This window comes from Melanerpes formicivorus, unplaced genomic scaffold (genome assembly GCF_026170545.1).
Source record: "Melanerpes formicivorus ecotype bairdi unplaced genomic scaffold, bMelFor1.0.p_v2 SCAF_95, whole genome shotgun sequence".
Taxonomy (NCBI): Eukaryota; Metazoa; Chordata; class Aves; order Piciformes; family Picidae; genus Melanerpes; species Melanerpes formicivorus.
This window is the reverse complement of record NW_027142447.1, coordinates 1379205-1401060: the sequence shown is the minus strand read 5'-3', so window position 1 is coordinate 1401060 and position 21856 is coordinate 1379205. Positions and strand designations below refer to the sequence as shown.

Sequence of the window (21856 nt, the reverse complement as noted above, 5' to 3'; positions counted from 1 at the left end):
GAACTATAAGAGAGTACTGGAGAGCACAGCACAGCTGCCTTGGTGGCACATGACATCTGTCCCCGCTCTTTTGTTTCAGGATGCCTCTGCTGAGCAGTAGGTAGATCTTGTCTGTCCTTCCCTTGTCTGACATTTCATCAGTTATCCCCTTCTTTTCCTTCCAGTGTATAGCTACTACAACAGAGTATTTGAGTAAGTAACAAATACTGAGTTCAAAAAAAGGCACATCATTTTAAACACCCAAAAATAGAATGGAAGAGAAAAAATGGAAGAGAATGGACGAGAATGGACAAGAATGGACTAAAGCAGGTTGGAAGAGACCTTCAAGAACACTGCATCCAACCTATCATCCAACACCATCTAATCAACTAAACCATGGCACCAAGCACCCTATCAAGTCTCTTCCTGAACACCTCCAGTGATGGTGACTCCACCACCTCCCTGGGCAGCCCATTCCAATAAGCATTCACTCTCTATGAAGAATTTCTTCCTAACCTCCAGCCTAAACCTCCCCTGGCACAGCTTGAGCCTGGTGTTCCCTGGCAAAAACTGAAGCCAAATTACTTCATGATACATTCCAATCATGTCCTAAGAAGGGCATGTTGCACCAAAGATCATTGAACCAAACATGAAGGAAGCAAGCAACTGAGCCACAGGTACAGTGCTGCTAGATGCAAAAAGCATTTATGCTAAATACTCTGTAGCCAGGCAGTCTCATGCTGTGGGACTCCTGAAAGGGAATGTATAATAGCACAACAAGAAGCCTTAAAATGACTACATGCACCAAACATCCAAGTAGGCTCAAAGTACTGTTTTTACCTCAACAAGCACCAGCTAATCTTCTAATTATACTCTACACAACACTATTCTCCTACTGGGACACAGTCTCAAGCTGCACCAGGGGAGGTTTAGGCTGGATGTTAGGAAGAAGTTCTTCACAGAAAGGCCACTGGAATGAGCTGCCTAAGTAGGTGGTAGAGTCACCCTCACTGGAGATGTTTAAGAAAAGACTGGATGGGGTGATTGGTTGCATGGTTTAGTTGATTAGGTGGTCCCTCCCCAGCCTTCCTGTAGCCCCCTTCAGATACTGGAAGGCCACAATTAGGTCACCTCAGAGCCTTCTCTTCTCCACACTGAACAGCCCCAACTCCTTCAGTCTGTCCTCACAGCAGAGGTGCTCCAGCCCTCTGATCATCCTCCTGGCCCTTCTCTGGACACCTTCCAGCACCTCCACATCCCTCTTGGAATAGGGGCTCCAGAATTGGAGGCAGTACTCCAGGTGGGGTCTCAGCAGAGCTGAGCAGAGGGGGAGAATCACCTCCCTTGCCCTGCTGGCCACACTTCTCCTGATGCAGCCCAGGATCTGATTGGCTTTCTGGGCTGCAAGTGCACACTGAGAGCTCCTGTTGAGCTTCTCCTCCACCAGCACCCCCAAGTCTCTCTCCTCAGGGCTGCTTTCCAGCCAGTCCCTGCCCAGCCTGGATTTGTGCCTGGGATTGCCTCCACCCAGATGCAGGACCCTGTACTTGCTCTTGTTGAAGCTCATGAGGTTGGCTTGTGCCCACCTCTCCAGCCTGTCCAGGTCCCTCTGGATGGCCTCCCTTCCCTCCAGCTGTCTGCTGCACCACACAGCTTGGTGTCATCAGCAAACCTGCTGAGGGTGCACTCAATGCCACTGTCCATGTCCCCCACAAAGATGTTGAATAAGACAGGTCCCAGGACTGATCCCTGAGGGACTCCACTTGTCACTGGCCTCCACTGGGACATGGACCCAGTGACAGCCACTCTTTGGGTGCAGCCATCAAGCCAGTTCCTTATCCATCTAGTGGTGCACCCATCAAACCCATGTGTCACCAGCCTGGAGACCAAGATGTGATATTCACAATGCTTGCTGAAGTCACTGGAAAGTATATTCAGCCTTCCTTCCCTACTTGTGAGCACAAGACATTGCATTAAAGTAGACAGAATACAAGTGTGTTGTTCTGGGTGCTCCTTCTAGCTGTTTAACAATAAAATCAAGGCATTCTTTCAAGAGTGCCACCTCCATAATGGCCTTAAGAACAGCAATTCACTATTCCTCAGATCTTCAAAGCAGCCAAAATGTGCAAGTTTTCGAAGACTTGAAAGGCAATTAAATGTTATTATTTCTCATCACTATGTCTTTCCTTTGTGACTTGTTATCCCATGGGTGCTTCCCAGCCAACTGAGATACAGTAAATAAAGAGGACAGAAGGTCTGACAGATTAATGGCTGAATATTCAACAATCCTTAGATGGGAGATAGGAGAAAGCTCAGCTAGCTCACACAGAGATTAAATTAACAGAGAAAGGGCACTCTTTAGTTCAGTGGAAAACCAGTGCAGATGCCAAGAGGTCACAGAGAAAAGATGATCATGAATGCATCAGAGCAGGTTCAACCTCTGCATTGTAGTCAAGACAAACCAACAAATGGCAGTAACTTCCAATTCCTTCTCCAGAAAACAGAGGGGTGGGGAGCTAGGAGGGCTGGGTTGAAGTATTTCACTCAGACACTGTGTGCTTGAAAGGGTCTACAGCTCAGTTCTATGTGGTATCTGTTTTCAGCAGCAGTTGTGGCTTCTCTTCAACTGCAGATTTAACATCCTCATGGCCCAGCTACAGTACATAGAAACACATCTGGAGTAGAGAGGGAGAAACCTTCTTTTCAACTGCCTGAAAGGAGGTTCAGTCTCTTCTCCCTAGCAACAAGTGATAGGACAAGAGAAGTGTTTGGACAACAACCCCATGCAGAGCTACAGGCTGGGGCCAGAGTGGCTGGAGAGCAGCCAGGTAGAGAGGGACCTGGGGGGACTGGTTGATAGTAGGCTGAACATGAGCCTGCAGTGTGCCCAGGCAGCCAAGAGGGCCAATGGCATCCTGGCCTGCATCAGGAACAGTGTGGCCAGCAGGAGCAGGGAGGTCATTCTGCCCCTGTACACTGCACTGGTTAGGCCACACCTTGAGTCCTGTGTCCAGTTCTGGGACCCTCAGTTTAGGAAAGATGTTGAGTTGCTGGAAGGTGTCCAGAGAAAGGCAACAAAGCTGGGGAGGGGTTTGGAGCACAGCCCTGTGAGGAGAGGCTGAGGGAGCTGGGGTTGCTTAGCCTGGAGGAGAGGAGGCTCAGAGAGACCTTCTTGCTCTCTACAACTCCCTGAAGGGAGGTTGTAGCCAGGTGGGGGTTGGTCTCTTCTCCCAGACAACCAGCACCAGAACAAGAGGACAGACTCAAGCTGTGGAAGGTGGCTCAAGCTGGCTCAGGGAAGGTCAGTCAAAAGTAGAACAAAGTAAACCAAATTTAAGTCAGACTCCTACAGTGGCCTGTTAACAGATTCTGTGAGCAAAGAATACATCTCTCATGAGTCATCAGGTTCATGCTTTTTGTACATGCATGTTTACAGAATGACACTTTCAACCACAAGCAGGGACATGCAACCTATTGAAAAAGAAAGGGTCAGCTTTGAATTGTTGACTGCTTTAAGCAGAAAAGTCTCTTGAAAACTCTCTTGAAAAAAGTGAAGCAGCTAAACATCCACTCATTTTTCAGCAGGAATTCCTCCTTGTGGGTTTGTATTTTTTGTGTGAGCTGTTACAATCAAAGCTGTGGTTATTAAGTCATCACAAACAACATATATGGGCTACACTTATTAAAAGGGATCTTATTATATATATATATGGGGGTGCTGGGGGAGGAGAAGCTCAACAGGAGCTCTCAGTGTGCACTTGCAGCCCAGAAAGCCAATCAGATCCTGGGCTGCATCAGGAGAAGTGTGGCCAGCAGGGCAAGGGAGGTGATTCTCCCCCTCTGCTCAGCTCTGCTGAGACCCCACCTGGAGTACTGCCTCCAGTTCTGGAGCCCCTATTACAAGAGGGATCTGGAGGTACTGGAAGGTGTCCAGAGAAGGGCCAAGAGGATGAGCAGAGGGCTGGAGCACCTCTCCTGTGAGGACAGAGTGAAGGAGTTGGGGCTGTTCAGTCTGGAGAAGAGAAGGCTCCAAGGTGACCTAATTGTGGCCTTCCAGTATCTGAAGGGGGCCTACAGGAAGGCTGGGGAGGATCTCAGGTAGTGATAGGACTAGGGGGAATGGAATGAAGCTGGAGGTGGGGAGATTCAGGCTGGAGGTGAGGAGGAAGTTCTTCCCCATGAGAGTGCTGAAGCCCTGGAATGGGTTGTCCAGGGAGGTGGTTGAGGCCCTGTCCCTGGAGGTGTTTAAGGGCAGGCTGGATGAGGCTCTGGCCAGCCTGATCTAGTGTGGGGTGTCCCTGCCCATGGCAGAGGGTTGGAACTAGATGATCCTTGTGGTCCCTTCCAACCCTGACTGATACTACTATGATACTATACTTAGCAGCTTCATACCCTGGAGACAGGATCTGAAGGAAACCTGCTGTTCTTTCAGAAGTATTTCAAATAGCTCACAAGAGCACACACACCCAGGACAGAAAGAGAGAAACCAGAACCTCAGTGTAGACTTATTTTTCCACCCTGCTGCTCTGTTGGGATTTAAGGCTCACATGATCACTGAGATTTCCTATTTTGAAAAGCAAACACACATGCAAATAGTCAGACTATATATTCCTTCCACAGCTTGAATCCAGAAATGAGCACTTCAGTGGCCTTGGCTTTATCAATGCAGTGCTTCATATTTATGGACCATAAGGGCCTTAGTCTGACATCTTCTCACACTCCAGCACATCTGCCTACTTAAATAATTCAGGCAACTAAGCCATGGGCACACACAGTTGTTGTAGTAAACCCAGGCAGTCCCAGAGTGATTTGACAGAGTGGAAGGCATGAATGGTTCTCGTTACAGAGTCTGGCTTTCAGTTAACTGCACACTTCAGGTCTGTGTGAGCCATTGACAAGAGTTGTGATGCCCAGTCTAGACTGTCTGAAGAAGTACAGGCTTATTAAGGAGTCTCTTGATCATTTAGATGGCAACAGCTTAGCACTAAAGCAGAAGCACCAAGTACTGCAATTCAGATATGAAGAATTAGAGGATTTTTTCCCCTCAGGCAGCTGAGAAACGTCCAGCAGTCTGCAGTACTGTGTCCAGCTCTGGGCCCCTCAATACAAGAATGACAGGGACCTGATAGAGAGGGTCCAGAGCAGGGCCACAGAAATAATCAGAGGGCTGGAGCACCTTTCTTACAAAGACAGGCTGAGAGAGTTGGGGTTGTTCAGCCTGGGGAAGAGAAGGCTCTGGGGAAACCTTAGTGCAACTTTCCAGTATCTGAAGGAAGCCTGCAAAAAGCTGGACAGGGACTGTTTAGAAGGGCATATGGCAGTCTGACAAGGGGCAATGGTTTGAAACTAGAGAAGGGCAGATTTAGACTGGATGTCAGGAAGAAAGCAGCTTTTTACTGTGAAGGTGGAAGAACGCTGGAAGAGGTTCTCCAGGGAGGTGATGGAGGCCCCATCTCTGAAGACATTCAAGGTCAGGCTTGATGGGGCTGAGACAGCTGATCTAGTTGGAGATGTCCCTGTTTCCTGCAGGGGGGTTGGACTAGATGACCTCCAGAGGTCCCTTCCAGCCAGTGCATTCTATGATTCTGAATTCATGCATTCCAAGAGGATCTCTTAAGAATGAGCATGGAATGACAGAAATGGCAAAAACTGGACTTAGAACTTCCTATTTGTGCTAACATATATGCTTGCTCATGATTGCCTTGTACAGAATCAGGCAGCAATGACTGACCCTCCATCTGACAAATATTTCAATGAACATGCCAAGAAGTAGTGCAATTAGATTTATGCCCCTGGTATTTTCTGGTCAAGCATCACCATGGTTTTGTTAGTTAAGGGCCTGCACAAACATAGAGTTGAAAACAATCAAGAACACTGTAAATAATTTACCTGCACCTATCTTAATCAGTGCTTTGCATAAGCACCTATTGTTACACATAGTATCATAGCATCAGTCAGGGTTGGAAAGGACCACAAGGATCATCTAGTTACAACCCCCCTGCCATGGGCAGGGACACCCCACACTAGATCAGCCTGGCCACAGCCTCATCCAGCCTGGGCTTAAACACCTCCAGGGATGGCGCCCCAACCACCTCCCTGGACAACCCATTCCAGGGCTTCAACACTCTCAGGGGAAGAACTTCCTCCTCACATCCAGCCTGAATCTCCCCACCTCCAGCTTCATTCCATTCCCCCTAGTCCTAGCACTACCTGAGATCCTGAGCAGTCCCTCCCCAGCCTTCCTGTAGGCCCCCTTCAGATACTGGAAGGCCACAATGAGGTCACCTGGGAGCCTTCTCTTCTCCAGACTGAACAGCCCCAACTCCTTCAGTCTGTCCTCATAGGAGAGGTGCTCCAGCCCTCTGATCATCCTCCTGGCCTTTCTCTGGACACCTTCCAGCACCTCCAGATCCCTCTTGGAATAGGGGCTCCAGAACTGGAGGCAGTACTCCAGGTGGGGTCTCAGAAACACAGGTCAGCTCTGTCAAAGTTGAGACATAACCTTTAGGAAATTCTGCCATTTGAATGGATTTGAGCCCCAGAAGTTTCTGAGAAGTTACCATATAATATTTTGCAAAGAGAAACATCTCTCTTTAGTCCTGTGTCCAGTTCTGGGCCCCTCAGTTCAAAAAGGACATTGAGACTCTTGAAGGTGTCCAGAGAAGGGCAACAAGGCTGGGGAGAGGCCTTGAGCACAGCCCTGTGAGGAGAGGCTGAAGGAGCTGGGCTTGTTTAGCTTGGAGAAGAGGAGGCTCAGGGGAGACCTTATTGCTCTCTACGACTACCTAAAGGGAGGTTGTAGCCAGGAATGAGTTGGTCTCTTCTCCCATGCAACCAGCAGCAGAACAAGAGGACACAGTCTCAAGATGTGCCATGGGAGGTTTAGGCTGAATGTTAGGAAGAAATTCTTCCCAGAAAGAGAGATTGGCCATTGGAATGTGCTGCCCAGGGAGGTGGTGGAGTCACCATCACTGGAGGTGTTTGGGAAGAGACTGGATGGGGCACTTGGTGCCATGGTTTAGTTGATTAGATGGTGTTGGCTGATAGGTTTGACTCCATGATCTCTGAGGTCTTTTCCAACCTGGTTAATTCTATTCTATTCTAAAACACAGAGCACTTCAGAGACCCTGTTTAAAGCACAGCCATGCAGGAACTGCACTGGCAAACTAAAAAACCACTTAACTGCAACAAGGGACTAAAAATGGCAGGACTCCAAACTACCTTAGCCACCACAGAAACTATAATATTCAACTCTTCAGATAGTTCACACTCACTTTGTTCTGGTGTAGACCAATGCTGCTTCCACTTTCAGATGAGAAACCTATCATGGCAATGGAAAAAGGGGGGAAGGGGAAAGAAATACACCCCCCCCAGCACAGTAATTCCCATTGTCTAGTTAGTTTTAAACCTGAATGAAAGTATCTCAACTTCCTGACAGAGATCTAAAAATTGGCAACTGTGATGAGTTTCCCAGATCTTCACACCAAACTCTCTCCACATGCACAACATGTAGAAGGAACCCAGAAGTTACACTCTCTTGGGACTTCCTAAAGTTTCTGAATTGTGTCCTTTAAGTTTCAAGGCTTTCAGCTGGATTCTCTAAAAGCTTTTTTCCCCCTTTTAAGAGCCAAATCACAACAAGGGCATTATACTACCTATACCAAGATAAATACACAAAACACAGAGATAAAGAGGCACTAGTTTGAAGCACAGAGCTGAAAGTTTCATTGATAACACCCACTTCAGAAACAGCTTCTAGAACTGGCATTCCTCTTGTTGCTTCTCCACCCCTGGGACCAGGGCAGACAGGGATTTCTAAAGTGCTCCCTCTCAAGCTTAGAAAGTTGACTTAAACAAGCAACTGCCACCTATGACTGTCTACAATAATGTGTTCCTCATCACTGCTACAGCAGTACATTAATGCAGGAAGAAGGTAAAGTATCTGATCCAGCATTTATAACCTAGACCAGGCACTCCTGAAGAGTAGCATACCATGAAGTAATTGTATGCTATTCTTGATATAGGATACACGTCTCTAGCTTCCAAATCCGTCCAGGCTGAGGCTTTCATCCAGCCTGGAAGAATTCACACCTCCTGCCAACAGAACATACACTTCCAGATCAGAATGTGAAAAGAAAGGGAGGGCTAAACTGATGAATGACAGGAAAAACTAGGGAGCTGAGACCAAGAGTTAGATTACATCATGCAGTTGGAAATACAAGTTTGGGATAAGAACATGGGGGAAAAAAGCCTAATTTGGGATACTCCTGCAGATGACAGCCATGCAAATCACAAAAAAAAACAAACCATAGAATCATAGTAAGTTTGGAAAAGACCTCAAAGATCATCAAGAACAAGAGGACACAGTCTCAAGCTGTGCCAGGCGAGGTTTAGACTGGATGTTAGGAAGAAGTTCTTCCCAGAAAGAGAGATTGGCCATTGGAATGTGCTGCCCAGGGAGGTGGTGGAGTCACCATCACTGGAAGTATTTAAGAAGAGCCTGGATGAGGCACTTGGTGCCATGGTTTAGTTGATTAGATGGTGTTGGGTGAGAGGTTTGACTCCATGAGGTCTTTTCCAACCTGGTTAATTCTATTCTATTCTATTCTATTCTATTCTATTCTATTCTATTCTATTCTATTCTATTCTATTCTATTCTATTCTATTCTATTCTATTCCACCCAGGAAAATCAATATAAGTACTTTTAAATTAATGCTGTCTGTCTGTAAATCTACAAATGCACCTACCATTAAATCCCCTTACTTTAGGGGTTTTAAAGCCTCCAGCTACAGGAGGCTCTCGGCTAACGTCATCACAGAGAGAGAGATTGGCCATTGGAATGTGCTGCCCAGGGAGGTGGTGGAGTCACCATCACTGGAGGTGTTCAGGAGGAGACTGGATGAGGCACTTGGTGCCATGGTTGAGTTGATTAGATGGTGTTGGGTGATAGGTTGGACTTGATGATCTCAGAGGTGTTTACCAACCTGGTTAATTCTATCACACATAGGCGATTAGTTCAGAGTCCAAACTGGACAAAACCCTGCTTGCAATTTTGTCTAAGGTAAAGAGCTAAACAAAAAGCTAAGAGAGGGCTAGTATTGAAAAGGTATTTTTAAAAAAACCATTGAGATACTCCACAATAAAAAGACTGTCAGATAAAATGACACTGAACCCAGTACTGAAACAATCCACTACTGATCTGCATTTTATTCTGGATGCTCAACAGAGATGTGAGTCTAAAAAAAATAACAACTGACATGTCACAAACTACTAGTAACTGAACTAACTAGTTACTGCTACTAAAATTACTAGTACTAGTAACTCGGGAGGGGTTTGGAAAACAAGCCCTATGAGGAAAGACTGAGGGAGCTGGGATTGCTCAGCCTGGAGAAGAGGAGACTCAGGGATGACGTTATTGCTCTCTACAACTACCTGAAGGGAGGTTGTAGACAGGTGGGGGTTGGTCTCTTCTCCCAGGCAGCCAGCTCTAGAACAAGAGGACACAGTCTCAGGGTGCACCAGGGGAGGTTTAGGCTGGATGTTAGGAAGAAGTTCTATACAGAGAGAGTGATTTGCCATTGGAATGGGCTGCCTGAGGAGATGGTGGAGTCACCAACATTGGAGGTTTTCAGGAGGAGACTTGATAGGGTGCTTGGTGCCATGGGTTAGTTGTTTAGGTGGTGTTGGATTGGTTGATGGGTTGGACACGATGATCTTGAAGGTCTCTTCCAACCTAGTTTATTCTATTCTATTCTACTCTATATCTTTCCTTTTCCATTCTTCATCTAATGCATCTGTGATGTGCTGATGCCTGTGGTGATGACAGGCTCCAAAGGCACAGACCAATTCCTTCAAAACATTTCCAAAGAATGATTTTGCTGCCAAACCAAGACCCAATTACAACAGTGAAGTTAGCTGGGCATGAAGCCTTACTGAACAAAGAAAGGGGTGATACTTCTAGCTTTCAGAAGTAGTTCTACAACTAACAATAAGTATCAAATTAGAAGAGCTTCAAATCATTTAAGTATGCATCAGCTTCCCACTTTTAAGCTCAGAAGTTTGTATCCAGACCTCAACAACAGTATTTTCTGCAGCATTTTCTCTATGTATTGTCCTTGTGCTTCTAACAGGCACAAAAGCTGTGGCCTTCACATCCTAAACCCCACACCACTAATTACAGATGCTAAAGCCAGGACTTCTGCTATCATTCACTGCTTGCACGTTTACCAGCAGGCCACTTCACTAAATGGGAAAGCAGCCAAGCAGAACAAGTATCAAGCATGGGCTAACAGCAGCTATGAAGTTGCTGATGGTCCTCAACTTTTATTTGGTTCAAGTATCAACACATAAAAATACAGCTTTTTGGAAGGCTACTTGTTGAGAATAAAGAATGACTAGTCTATTATTACTGTGACCTATTATGGTGGGTTTAAATCAAAAGAAGTAATTAATCTTCAGTTCAAACTGTCCTGGGCTCAGTATTTACGCTCCTGCCTGGCCTGGGGACTTCCCAATTTCCTCAGATACAGCCTTCTACTTCGTAGGTGCAGCAAAGAAGAACAAATCCCAAAGGCTTTTGTTCTTTCCAGCAGCTTAATTGCAGATGACTGGAGAAGAGACTATGCTAGAAAAAAAAGAGTAAGCATAATCCAGGCTTTCCCCTTATTGCCACAGCTCAGTGCCTGGGAAAAAAATCTAGCCTGCAGCTAGAAACAGCACCACAACATCAAATCCAGATTCTCAGCTTCTTGTTTTGCACAAATCCAAACAACCTTAACAGTCACTCACTGTTCTTCAGGTTCAACTGTATCCCTTTGTCATAAACTACCATAAGTCCTGTGAAATTTTTGGTGTCTATTTATGTGTTCCAATGGAAGTAAATGAAAATAATCAAAAGCATTGCCATCAAGGGCACAGGAACATTCATAACACATGCACAGACTCACCTTAAATCTCTTATCCTGCAGGACTTTCTTAATGGCCACAAGCTCTCCTGAATCACAGAGTTTGGCTTGGTACACAACACCAAAAGATCCATTTCCAATCACCTTGGTGTCTGTGTAGCTAACTTCCTGTGGTCGGTCTGGACCTTGCCCAGGAGTTGCCACTACTGTAGTCACTTTGCTGCCATCTTTGTCTCCTGGGAAGAGAGAGAGAGACAAATAATTAGAATAGCTCTGCAAACAAGATGACCAACAAAGCTGAAAGAGAAGAGGGAGAGGCAAAGACTAAAATCAGCATGTGCATTATAGGAAAAGATAAAAACCCTGGCAAAATGCAAAGAACAGACCCCATCATCTAGATGATTGCTAACTAAAGCATTCCCTTTCCAGGAGCAAACCGCTCAGAAATCAGATGTGATGCACGATGAAGACCAGTACCTGTTCCTACTGATTAATATAAGCAGCATCAAACAAAGTATTGCTGGTATTATCAAAACCAAGCATTTCCTCATTTTCCTGTAACTGCATATACCAAACTGTCACATACAGTGTGTATGGGATTTCACACAGTACCACCCAGGTTGGAAGAGACCTCGAGGATCATCAAGTCCAACCTGTCACCACAGACCTCATGACTAGACCATGGCACCAAGTGCCACATCCAATCCCCTCTTGAACACCTCCAGGGATGGTGACTCCACCACCTCCCTGGGCAGCACATTCCAATGACGAATGACTCGCTCGGTGAAGAACTTTCTCCTCACCTCCAGCCTAAACCTCCCGTGGTGCAGCTTGAGACTGTGTCCTCTTGTTCTGGTGCTGGTTGCCTGGGAGAAGAGACCAACCCCTACCCGGCTACAACCAACTTTCAGGTAGTTGTAGAGGGCAATGAGGTCACCCCTGAGCCTCCTCTTCTCCAGGCTAAACAACCCCAGCTCCCTCAGCCTCTCCTCACAGGGCTCTGCTCAAGGCCTCTCCCCAGCCTTGTTGCCCTTCTCTGGACACGTTCAAGTGTCTCAATATCCTTCTTAAACTGAGGGGCCCAGAACTGGACACAGGACTCAAGGTGTGGCCTAACCAATGCAGAGCACAGGGGCACAATGACTTCCCTGCTCCTGCTGGCCACACTATTCCTAATACAGGCCAGGATGCCATTGGCCTTCTTGGCCATCTGGTCACACTGCAGGCTCATGTTCAGCCAGCTGTCAATCAGCACCCCCAGGTCCCTTTCTCTTTGGCAGCTCTCCAGCCACTCTGACCCCAGCCTGTAGCTCTGCATGGGGTTGTTGTGGCCAAAGTGCAGCACCTGGCACTTGGACTTGTTGAATGCCATCCTGTTGGACTCTGCCCATCTGTCCAGTCGGTCGAGGTCCCTCTGCAGAGTCCTTCTGCCCTCCAACTGACTAACATCTGCCCCCAACTTGGTGTCATCTGCAAATTTGCTGATGACTGACTCAACCCCCTCATCCAGATCATCAATGAAGATGTTAAAAAGGATGGGGCCCAGCACTGATCCCTGGGGGATGCCACTGGTGCCTGGCTGCCAGCTGGATGTGGCACCATTCACCACCACTCTCTGGGCTCAGCCCTCCAGCCAGTTCCTACCCCATAACATACCCTTCAGAGCAGCACTCTGTCCTTATAGGCATACCTGGCAACATAAAACATGGACCTGGCAACATAAAACACAAGCACTGACTAAGCTTGTCACAAATCCACCTTTGTCACAAATCGATCTACATGTAAGCCTTCAGCTTGCCTCTCTGTTAGGAAGCAAAACCTTTGCCCATGCTGGCATCGTGAATCTGAAGTGAAATCTAGGCTGCATTACACAGCACAAGCCCTGTTTCACCCTTCTTCACAGTATAACTTAGGTTGGAAAGGACCTCGAGGATCATCAAGTCCAAACCTATCAACACAGACCCCATGACTAGACCACGGCACCAAGTGCCACATCCAATCCCCTCTTGAACGCCTCCAGGGATGATGACCCAACCCAACCGTGCCTGGGCTTCTTTGCAAAGAAGGGAGAACCTCACTGGGGCAGAGGAAGGAAGCAGAAGCAGCACCAGAACAGCATGAGCTTAGCTTGCCTCTTGACACGAGCCCAAGAAAGAGAGATGTGCACTCACAATGCAAGATCACGGTGGACATTGCTCAGGTGAAAGTGCTGCGGTGCAGCAGCTGTGGGTTTCAGCAGCCGGCAGCCAACTACTCAGGGACCTTCCCAGCCACTTTCCCATCATAAGACAAAACCACTATTACCTCAGCAGCTCTGCTACTGCAAACAGTTCTTCCCCTCGTTCCATGTCTGGGTTTGGTTTAGGCATTTGCATGGGTTAGTTGATTAGGTGGTGTTGGATGATGGGTTGGACACGATTTTGAAGGTCTCTTCCAACCTGGTTTATTCTAATCTATTCTATTCTGCAAGCACACAGCAGGCATTTATTGTCCTTCAGTTATGCTTAGGTTACAGGATAAAATAAAGCTGCAATAGGAAAAAACCCTCCTGTTTCACCACAGTCACTCTGCACCTCTACAGAAACTGCACTCAGGATGCACTCTTCACTTCTACTAAGAACCTTTCCTTCTACAGCTTCCTCAGAAGTCCCTCTCTCCACACCTCATGCATTCAGGAAAATTTTTCTAGCAGGTACTTCAAATCACCTTTAATGCAGTTTAGATGTGATGCTTCCTGTTTAGCTCCCAGAATGCATGGGAAAGAGCACAGCTCCTCCCTGCCCTCTTGCCCCTCCCCCCTTAAAATATGGGGAGGGGAATTTACCACGATGGAGAAGCTATTTCTCTTTGGGGGACCGCTCTACTCACTGCTAAAAATCTCAGAGGCACACTACCCAAAACCAGACCCTGCCCTGGAGGCTTACCTCAGCTGTACCCAGAGTGCTGGGGACTTTTCATGTCCAGCTTACAACATACTTGTTTGTGCAGCCCAGCACAATGTTTGCAGCTTGTGCAATGCTGCAGCCTGGTTGACTCATGATCAGTTTGTGTACCAAACTCTCCCCTGCAAAGCTGCTGCCTGTCCAATCCTCAGCCACTTTCCACTTACACACCTGATTGCTCTTATCAAAACCTAATAGTCTGCATTTGTCCTGACTGAACCACATCCAGGATTACTTAACACTCTCTTGCCAGCTTGCCACATCCTGGGAGCAGTCACCACCAGAAGGAGATGCTATGTGGAGTTTATCTAAGAAACTGGGGAAATCCAGTGAATCCTGTGAAGCTGCTGCAAATCCATTGAATATTTTGCCCTCATTTCATCCTGAACAACTCAAGAAGGAAGCACACTAGTGCTAACAGTGTCAAACGATGTGCCAAGCAACACACAGCAGGCATAGCCCTCCCCCAAAATATTCAGGTGGTGAGATCCAGTGTTACACACTTGAAAACAGAAAAACAGCAACAAAAAAAATGCCAAACAAAACCAAAGCAACCAAAAAGAAAGAAGAAAAACCAGAAAGATTAATGTCTGCCAAGAAGGAGAGAGAGAAGCATAAAAGGAAGCAGACTAAAGCTGCAACCACAACAAATAAGTGGAAAGAAGCCAGGGGAAAAAGGAGAACTGGGGGGGGGGGGTGTGGGGTGGTGGTGGTGGTAAACAAGTTGGAAGCCTGACTGTAGCCCTGCATTTGATTTGCCCAGCGGTGTAACTCAGCACATACAAATAGGTGGTGAGACCCCACCTAGAGTACTGCCTCCACTTCTGGAGCCCCTATTCCAAGAGGGATGTGGAGGTGCTGGAAGGTGTCCAGAGAAGGGCCAGGAGGATGAGCAGAGGGCTGGAGCACCTCTCCTATGAGGACAGACTGAAGGACTTGGGGCTGTTCAGTCTGCAGAAGAGAAGGCTCCCAGGTGACCTCATTGTGGCCTTCCAGTATCTGAAAGGGGCTACAGGAAGGCTGGGGAGGGACTGCTCAGGATCTCAGGTAGTGATAGGACTAGGGGGAATGGAATGAAGCTGGAGGTGGGGAGATTCAGGCTGGAGGTAAGGAGGAGGTTCTTCCCCATGAGAGTGGTGAAGCCCTGGAATGGGTTGTCCAGGGAGGTGGTTGAGGCCCTGTCCCTGGAGGTGTTTAAGGCCAGGCTGGATGAGGCTCTGGCCAGCCTGATCTAGTGTGGGGTGTCCCTGCCCATGGCAGGGGGGTTGGAACTAGATGATCCTTGTGGTCCCTTCCAACCCTGACTGATACTATGATACTATGAGGTGACATCTGCCTTACTACAACAATCCTCTTAAAAATGAATCCCCGACTTCCCCACTTTTGGGGGAGGGCTTTTGGTTTGGCCTTGCTCACAAAGCCACAGTATCAAGATAGCTGCTCTTGAGGTTCATTCCTCACTTTCAGAAACAGCAAGACTACTGAAGTCTTAAAGGTTAAAAAGAGGTCCCTGGCAATCCTAGTTGAGATATGAAGTATTTGGTATCAGATCTGCCCTAAGGACACTCCTCAGAACTGCAATTTGCTTGCACAACCACAACAGCAAACCCTGAATTTCAGGCCACGTTAGATGGCTCTTCCCAGTGTGGCACTGCAGCTCACTGTCCAACTTCTCCAGAGCTCAAATGAGGAGCCAGTCAGCTGGGCACACTCTCCTGTAAGTCCATGGACAAGTAGCTCATTGAAAGTGTAAGCACTGACACTTGAATTTCCTACAGCAAGAATTACTTGGTTTCTTTACCAGAATGTTACGGAGCATAGAGCCTTGTAGATGTTTCTCACTGTTTCCTTCTTCCAATAAAGAAGTTTTCATCTCATTCCTTTCACCTCTTAGTTTTGGACTGTCAGACTTGATGGCCCCAGTGGATAAAAGCAAGCATTTGGAACACACACTATACTTTGGACACCTTTGATTTGAGGTCCACAATAGAACCAGAACGTTAAAATGAAGATATACATGAGGACAGACCCACCACCAAATAGAGCCCTTAACAGCACAGCTCTCAGAGGAGCCACTGGTATTTGCCCAGAAGAAGCTGCAATCTGGGGCCAACAACAACATGACCTAGCTTTAGTGTAACAACAAAGCAGACTCACATGACTGTACAACCATCATCTAGGCAAGTGATCAGGACAATACAGAATGGTAGGGGTTGGAAGGGACCTCTGAAAAGCATTCTCCCCCTCTACTCAGCTCTGGTGAGACCCCACCTGGAGTACTGTCAGACTGGAAGTCTGACTGTAGCCCTGCATTTTATTTGCCCAGCAGTATAACTCAGCACATACAAATAGGTGGTGAGACCCCACCTGGAGTACTGCCTCCACTTCTGGAGCCCCTATTCCAAGAGGGATCTGGAGGTGCTGGAAGGTGTCCAGAGAAGGGCCACGAGGATGAGCAGAGGGCTGGAGCACCTCTCCTGTGAGGACAGACTGAAGGAGTTGGGGCTGTTCAGTCTGCAGAAGAGAAGGTTCCCAGGTGACCTAATTGTGGCCTTGCAACCCTGGCTCATACTATGATACTAAGTGGATGGAAGTCTATCACAAATTCACAGTTGGTTGGTTGTTTTTCCAGTCACTGATAATTGAGGAGGTCATAAGCTGTGTATACTTTGTGCAATGATTTAATAGAAAGCACAAGAAAAGTTCTGTTAGTATCTGATGCCAACCACCAGATTAGTCTATGAAAAGACCACCTGGCTTCTTAGAGATCTGCTCATGGTATGTGAAGGAAGAAGGGTCATTGGCTGCTCTGAGAGTTTTCAACGTGAGCAACATATGCTGGAGGCAAGAGGCTGTCAGCAACTACCTCAGTGCTAGATGACATCTTTCTAAAAATTTCTCCTGCTGCATTTCTGAAGAAAAGGTTAATTCAACCAAAAGCTAGTAATCATGAACCACCACGGGAAGGAAGTGCATAAAAACTCCTGCTAGTTATGAACTGCTTTATAAACAGTTTCCCTTTATCATCTGAGAGCTGTGAGAATGTTGCCTTGTGGAAGACAGAAGACAAATGAACATTCAAGGACCAAATTACCAAGAAACAGGGAAATAAAGAATGGAGACTAATGAAATAAAGTGGTTTTGAAACTTACCCTTGAAATTATGAGAATAGAATAGACCAGGCCAGGTTGGAAGAGACCTTCGAGATCATCACATCCAACCTGTCATCCAGCACCATCTAATCAACTAAACCATGGCACCAAGCACCCCATCCAGTCTCCTCCTGAACACCTCCAGGGATGGTGACTCCACCACCTCCCTGGGCAGCACATTCCAATGAGCAAGAAGAATTTCTTCCTAACATCCAGACTAAACCTCCCCTGCCACAGCCTGAGACTGTGTCCTCTTGTTCTGGTGCTGGTTGCCTGGAAAAATAAACCAACCCCCACCTGGCTACAACCTCCCTTCAGGGAGTTGTAGAGAGCAATAAGGTCTCTTCTGAGCCTCCTCTTCTCCAGGCTAAGCAACCCCAGCTCCCTCAGCCTCTCCTCACAGGGCTTGTGCTCCAAACCCCTCACCAGCTTTGCTGCCCTTCTCTGGACTGTGCCAATCATCACCCAAAGAAGGCAGAAGCATTTGTTGAATGGAATCACACACACACACTTGTTTTAGCACAGGAAATGTCATCTGACTTCTTGACTGAAACTGAACACTGCAATAAAGGAGTGGCCATCAGACATTACTTAAGATCAGAAACATCTCATGGTTTGTATCCAAGCATTTTGGAAGAGCTAGGTAAGAAGTCTCCAAAGCTATGCTAATTTTTGAAAGGAATCAGAACACTCTTGAGAACAGCAGAGGTGGATGGGAGAATCCTGTAAGTTTGAGGATGTCTCCAGCCTAAGTACCATACTAGCTGCTTTAACAAATACAGCAGCAGTAAAGTGGTTTGTACAGACCGGATTGCTGGACTCCACACTGTCAATGAGATTCTAGGTTCATTTGGGAAAAAGTGATGAAAAGCCACTGTGTGATTTCTGTAGGGTTTCTGACTTGCTATCACATCGTCAGTTAAAGAATCATGTACACAGAGTAAACACCACAATTACTAATCAAATTGTAATACACAAGCCCCTAAATTTCAGTGTAACTGTGATCTAATAAAATACAGAAGGATAGGATAGGATAGGATAGAATAGAATAGAATAGAATAGAATAGAATAGAATAGAATAGAATAGAATAGAATAGAATAGAATAGAATAGAATAGAATAGAATAGAATAGAATAGAATAGAATAGAATAGAATAGAATAGGAGAGACCAGACCAGGTTGGAAGAGATCTTCAAGATCATCGTGTCCAACCTATCATCCAACACCACCTAATCAACTAACCCATGGCACCAAGCACCCCATCAAGTCTCCTCCTGAACACCTCCAGTGATGGTGACTCCACCACCTCCCCGGGCAGCACATTCCAATGGACAATCACTCTCTCTGTGTAAAACTTCCTCCTAACCTCCAGCCTAAACCTCCTCTGGTATAGCCTGAGACTGTGTCCTCTTGTTCTGGTGCTGGCTGCCTGGGAGAAGAGACCAACCTCTGCCTGTCTACAACCTCCCTTCAGGTCGTTGTAGAGAGCAAGAAGGTCGCCCCTAAATCTCCTCTTCTGCAGGCTAAGCAACCCCAGCTCCCTCAGCCTCTCCTCATAGGCCTTGTGTTCCAAGCCCCTCACCAACTTTGTTGCCCTTCTCTGGACACCACAATAGCATTCATTTTTGGCCTCACACTTACTGTTTTTAACCACCAACCTGGAAGAAAAGCTATGACGTTCTGAGACAAGATTCAGAGAAGAGATGTCAATGAAAAAGCAGCTGGCATCCCTCCACCCCAGGCACACATGAAGCAGAGGGATCCAGGATTAAAGGTGATAAGCCAAATCAAGTAAAGCCATCCAAAGAGTGGAGGCATCAGCTCTGACTTGCAAGGTACCCTGGCAGAAATTCCTAAGCACAATATTGCTACTGAGACCTAAAGCCATGCTTAGATGTGTAAGCAGGGGGATGTCAGCAAGAGTTATTTCCTCTTTGGCAGCCATGCAGCAGCTGCTGGAACGGTGCGCTCAGCGCTTGCTTAGCTAAAGCGCAGGAGTGATGATTCAAACCACTGGAGATTCACAACGGCACATTACTTTGAGACTTTGAAAGCTGCAACAATTGAAGGACAGAAAGCTGGAGAATTAGATCTAAAAGCTACCTGCTGAAAGGACACTTCAGGGAAGGCTCTGATTTGCAAGTGGAGAAAATAGCACCCATAATGAGTGGAAATAGCCAAAGTTTGTGACAGAAGCGGAGGCGGACAAACTTCAGGAAGTATTTTTTCCTCAAGCACTCTGAAAGTTCAGGTTATTTTTGGAACACAGCTTTTTATTTTAGCCTGGAACCTTTCCTAAAGCATAGAATACAGCTGAGCTGTGATTGCTAGGCTTGAAACAAGAAAGCCTGAACAGGATGAACGTGATGACTCTCTGGGTCTTCAGAGGGTTAAGAAATTCAACATCGACAATAAACTATTTTTGTTTTACCCAGCACTGATGCAACAGCACAGCCCTGTGAGGAGAGGCTGAGGGAGCTGGGGGTGTTTAGCCTGGAGAAGAGGAGGCTCAGGGGAGACCTTATTGCTCTCTACAACTACCTGAAGGGTGGTTGTAGCCAGGAGGCAATCGGTCTCTCCTCCCAGGCAACCAGCACCAGAACAAGAGGACACAGTCTCAAGCTGCACCAGGGGAAGTTCAGGCTGGAGGTGAGGAGAAAACTGTCTCTGGGAAGAACTGTTAGCCATGGGAATGTGCTGCCCAGGGAGGTGGTGGAGTCACCATCACTGCAGATGTTCAAGAGGGGACTGGAGGTGGCACTTAAAGCCATGGTTTAATAGTCATGAGGTGTTGGGTGACAGGTTGGACTTGATGACCTCTGAGGTCTCTTCCAACCTTGGTGATTCTATGATAATAGTGTCATAGCTCAACTCTAAATATGCTGCTTTTAACCACAGTCAAAATCTGCACTCAACTGGAAACAACACACACCAAAGCCATAAGAATGATGAATGGTGAAAAGGTGAAGCAGCCATTCTTTGGCTTTATGTCAATGATCAAATCACAGTCACGGATAATTGCGTGTTAATTCACTTCACTTCAATCCATAGACAAATAATGAAGACAAGATTCAGCAACAACTGCCAAGACCACTAAGTTTTGAGTTTAAAACACTTCAGCCCCAAATCAAAGTTGCTATTGCCTCTAGCTGGACACAAAGGAAAGGGGGGATAAAAGGATCAAAAAATTTATTCCATTCACACCGAGCAACAGCACTGCTTTTCAGAAATCCATTTCTGAGTCTTTCACCTGTAACCCAAAACCCCCAAGCGTTGGTGCCTCTATATTTTGTTCAATAGCTTCTAAAATAGCAATATGGAATTAACCAGGTTGGAAAAGACCTTGGAGATCATTGAGTCTAACCTAACACCCAACACCATCTAATCAACTAAACCATGGCACCAAGCACCCCATCCAGTCTCTTCTTAAACACCTCCAGTGATGGTGACTCCACCACCTCCCTGGGCAGCACATTCCAATGGTTCTATGAAGAACCCCTTCCTAAGATCCAGCCTAAACCTCCCCTGGTACAGCTTGAGTCTGGGTGTCAGAGTGGCTGGAGAGCAGCCAAACAGACAGGGACCTGCGGGTGCTGGTTGACAGCTGCCTAAACATGAGCCAGCAGTGTGCCCAGGCGGCCAAGAGGGCCAATGGCATCCTGGCCTGCATCAGGAACAGTGTGGCCAGCAGGAGCAGGGAAGTCATTGTGCCCCTGTACTCTGCATTGGTTAGGCCACACCTTGAGTTCTGTGTCCAGTTCTGGGCCCCTCAGTTTAAGAAGGACATTGAGAGACTTGAAGGTGTCCAGAGAAGGGCAACGAGGCTGGGGAGAGGCCTTGAGCACAGCCCTGTGAGGAGAGGCTGAGGGAGCTGGGGTTGTTTAGGCTAGAGAAGAGGAGGCTCAGGGCAGACCTCATTGCTCTCTACATCTACCTGAAAGGTGGTTGTAGCCGGGAAGGGGTTGGTCTGTCCTCTCTAGCAACCAGCACCAGAACAAGAGGACACAGTCTCAAGCAGTGCCAGAGGAGGTTTAGGCTGGAGGTGAGGAGAAAGTTCTTCACTGAGAGAGTCATTCATCATTGGAATGTGCTGCCCAGGGAGGTGGTGGAGTCACCATCCCTGGAGGTGTTCAAGAGGGGATTGGATGTGGCACTTGGTGCCATGGTCTAGTCATGAGGTCTGTGGTGACAAGGTGGACTCCATGATCTTTGAGGTCTCTTCCAACCTTGGTGATACTGTGATACTGTGTGTCCTCTTGTTCTGGTGCTGGTTGCCTGGGAGAAGAGACCAACCCCTTCCTGGCTACAGCCACCCTTCAGGGAGTTGTAGACAGCAATAAGGTCTGAGACTCCTCTTCTGCAGGCTAAGCAACCCCAGCTCACTCATCCTCTCCTCACGGGGCTGTGCTCCAAACCCCTCCCCAGCTTTGTTACAATATAAATTCAATGTACTAAGTGCTAAGATTGTGCAGAAGACAGACAACAGAGTAAAAATTCAGGCTGACTTCTCTCCAGCCAGAGTGCACTAAAAATTAAGCAGCAACAGCACAGAATGGCAACATAACTTCACTAGGAAACTGGAACAGTGTAACTCACTTGACCTCTGTATTCATAAATTTTTGAGGTCAGTATGTCAGAAGGAAAAAGACACTAAATACATTTCCAGGAAAGTGTGACACGTAATCCCACGCCTGTGTTTGATACAACAAACATCAAATTGCATCCAGATAGATGTTTTTACTTCATCTGTTGGAAAAACAGACACCCCAAAATGTAACTAAAGGAACAGCACTTGCATTTACTGTATCTCAGTTCAGTTATTCCAAATGGCTTTGGATCCTTAAGTCTCCCCTTTAGAGACCATCAGAGTTTTCTGGGG

General features: G+C 46.9%; 1 protein-coding gene across 2 annotated transcripts in view; it reads right to left on the bottom strand.

Moving 5' to 3' along the window:
* GSK3B (glycogen synthase kinase 3 beta) overlaps positions 1-21856 on the bottom strand; it is a 198187-nt gene that overhangs the window by 108046 nt on the left and 68285 nt on the right. For both annotated transcript variants that reach the window (XM_068165938.1, XM_068165939.1), the window contains exon 2: positions 10927-11120. In XM_068165938.1, coding sequence (XP_068022039.1) covers positions 10927-11120 — 194 coding nt within the window. The remainder of the gene's footprint in view (positions 1-10926; positions 11121-21856) is intronic.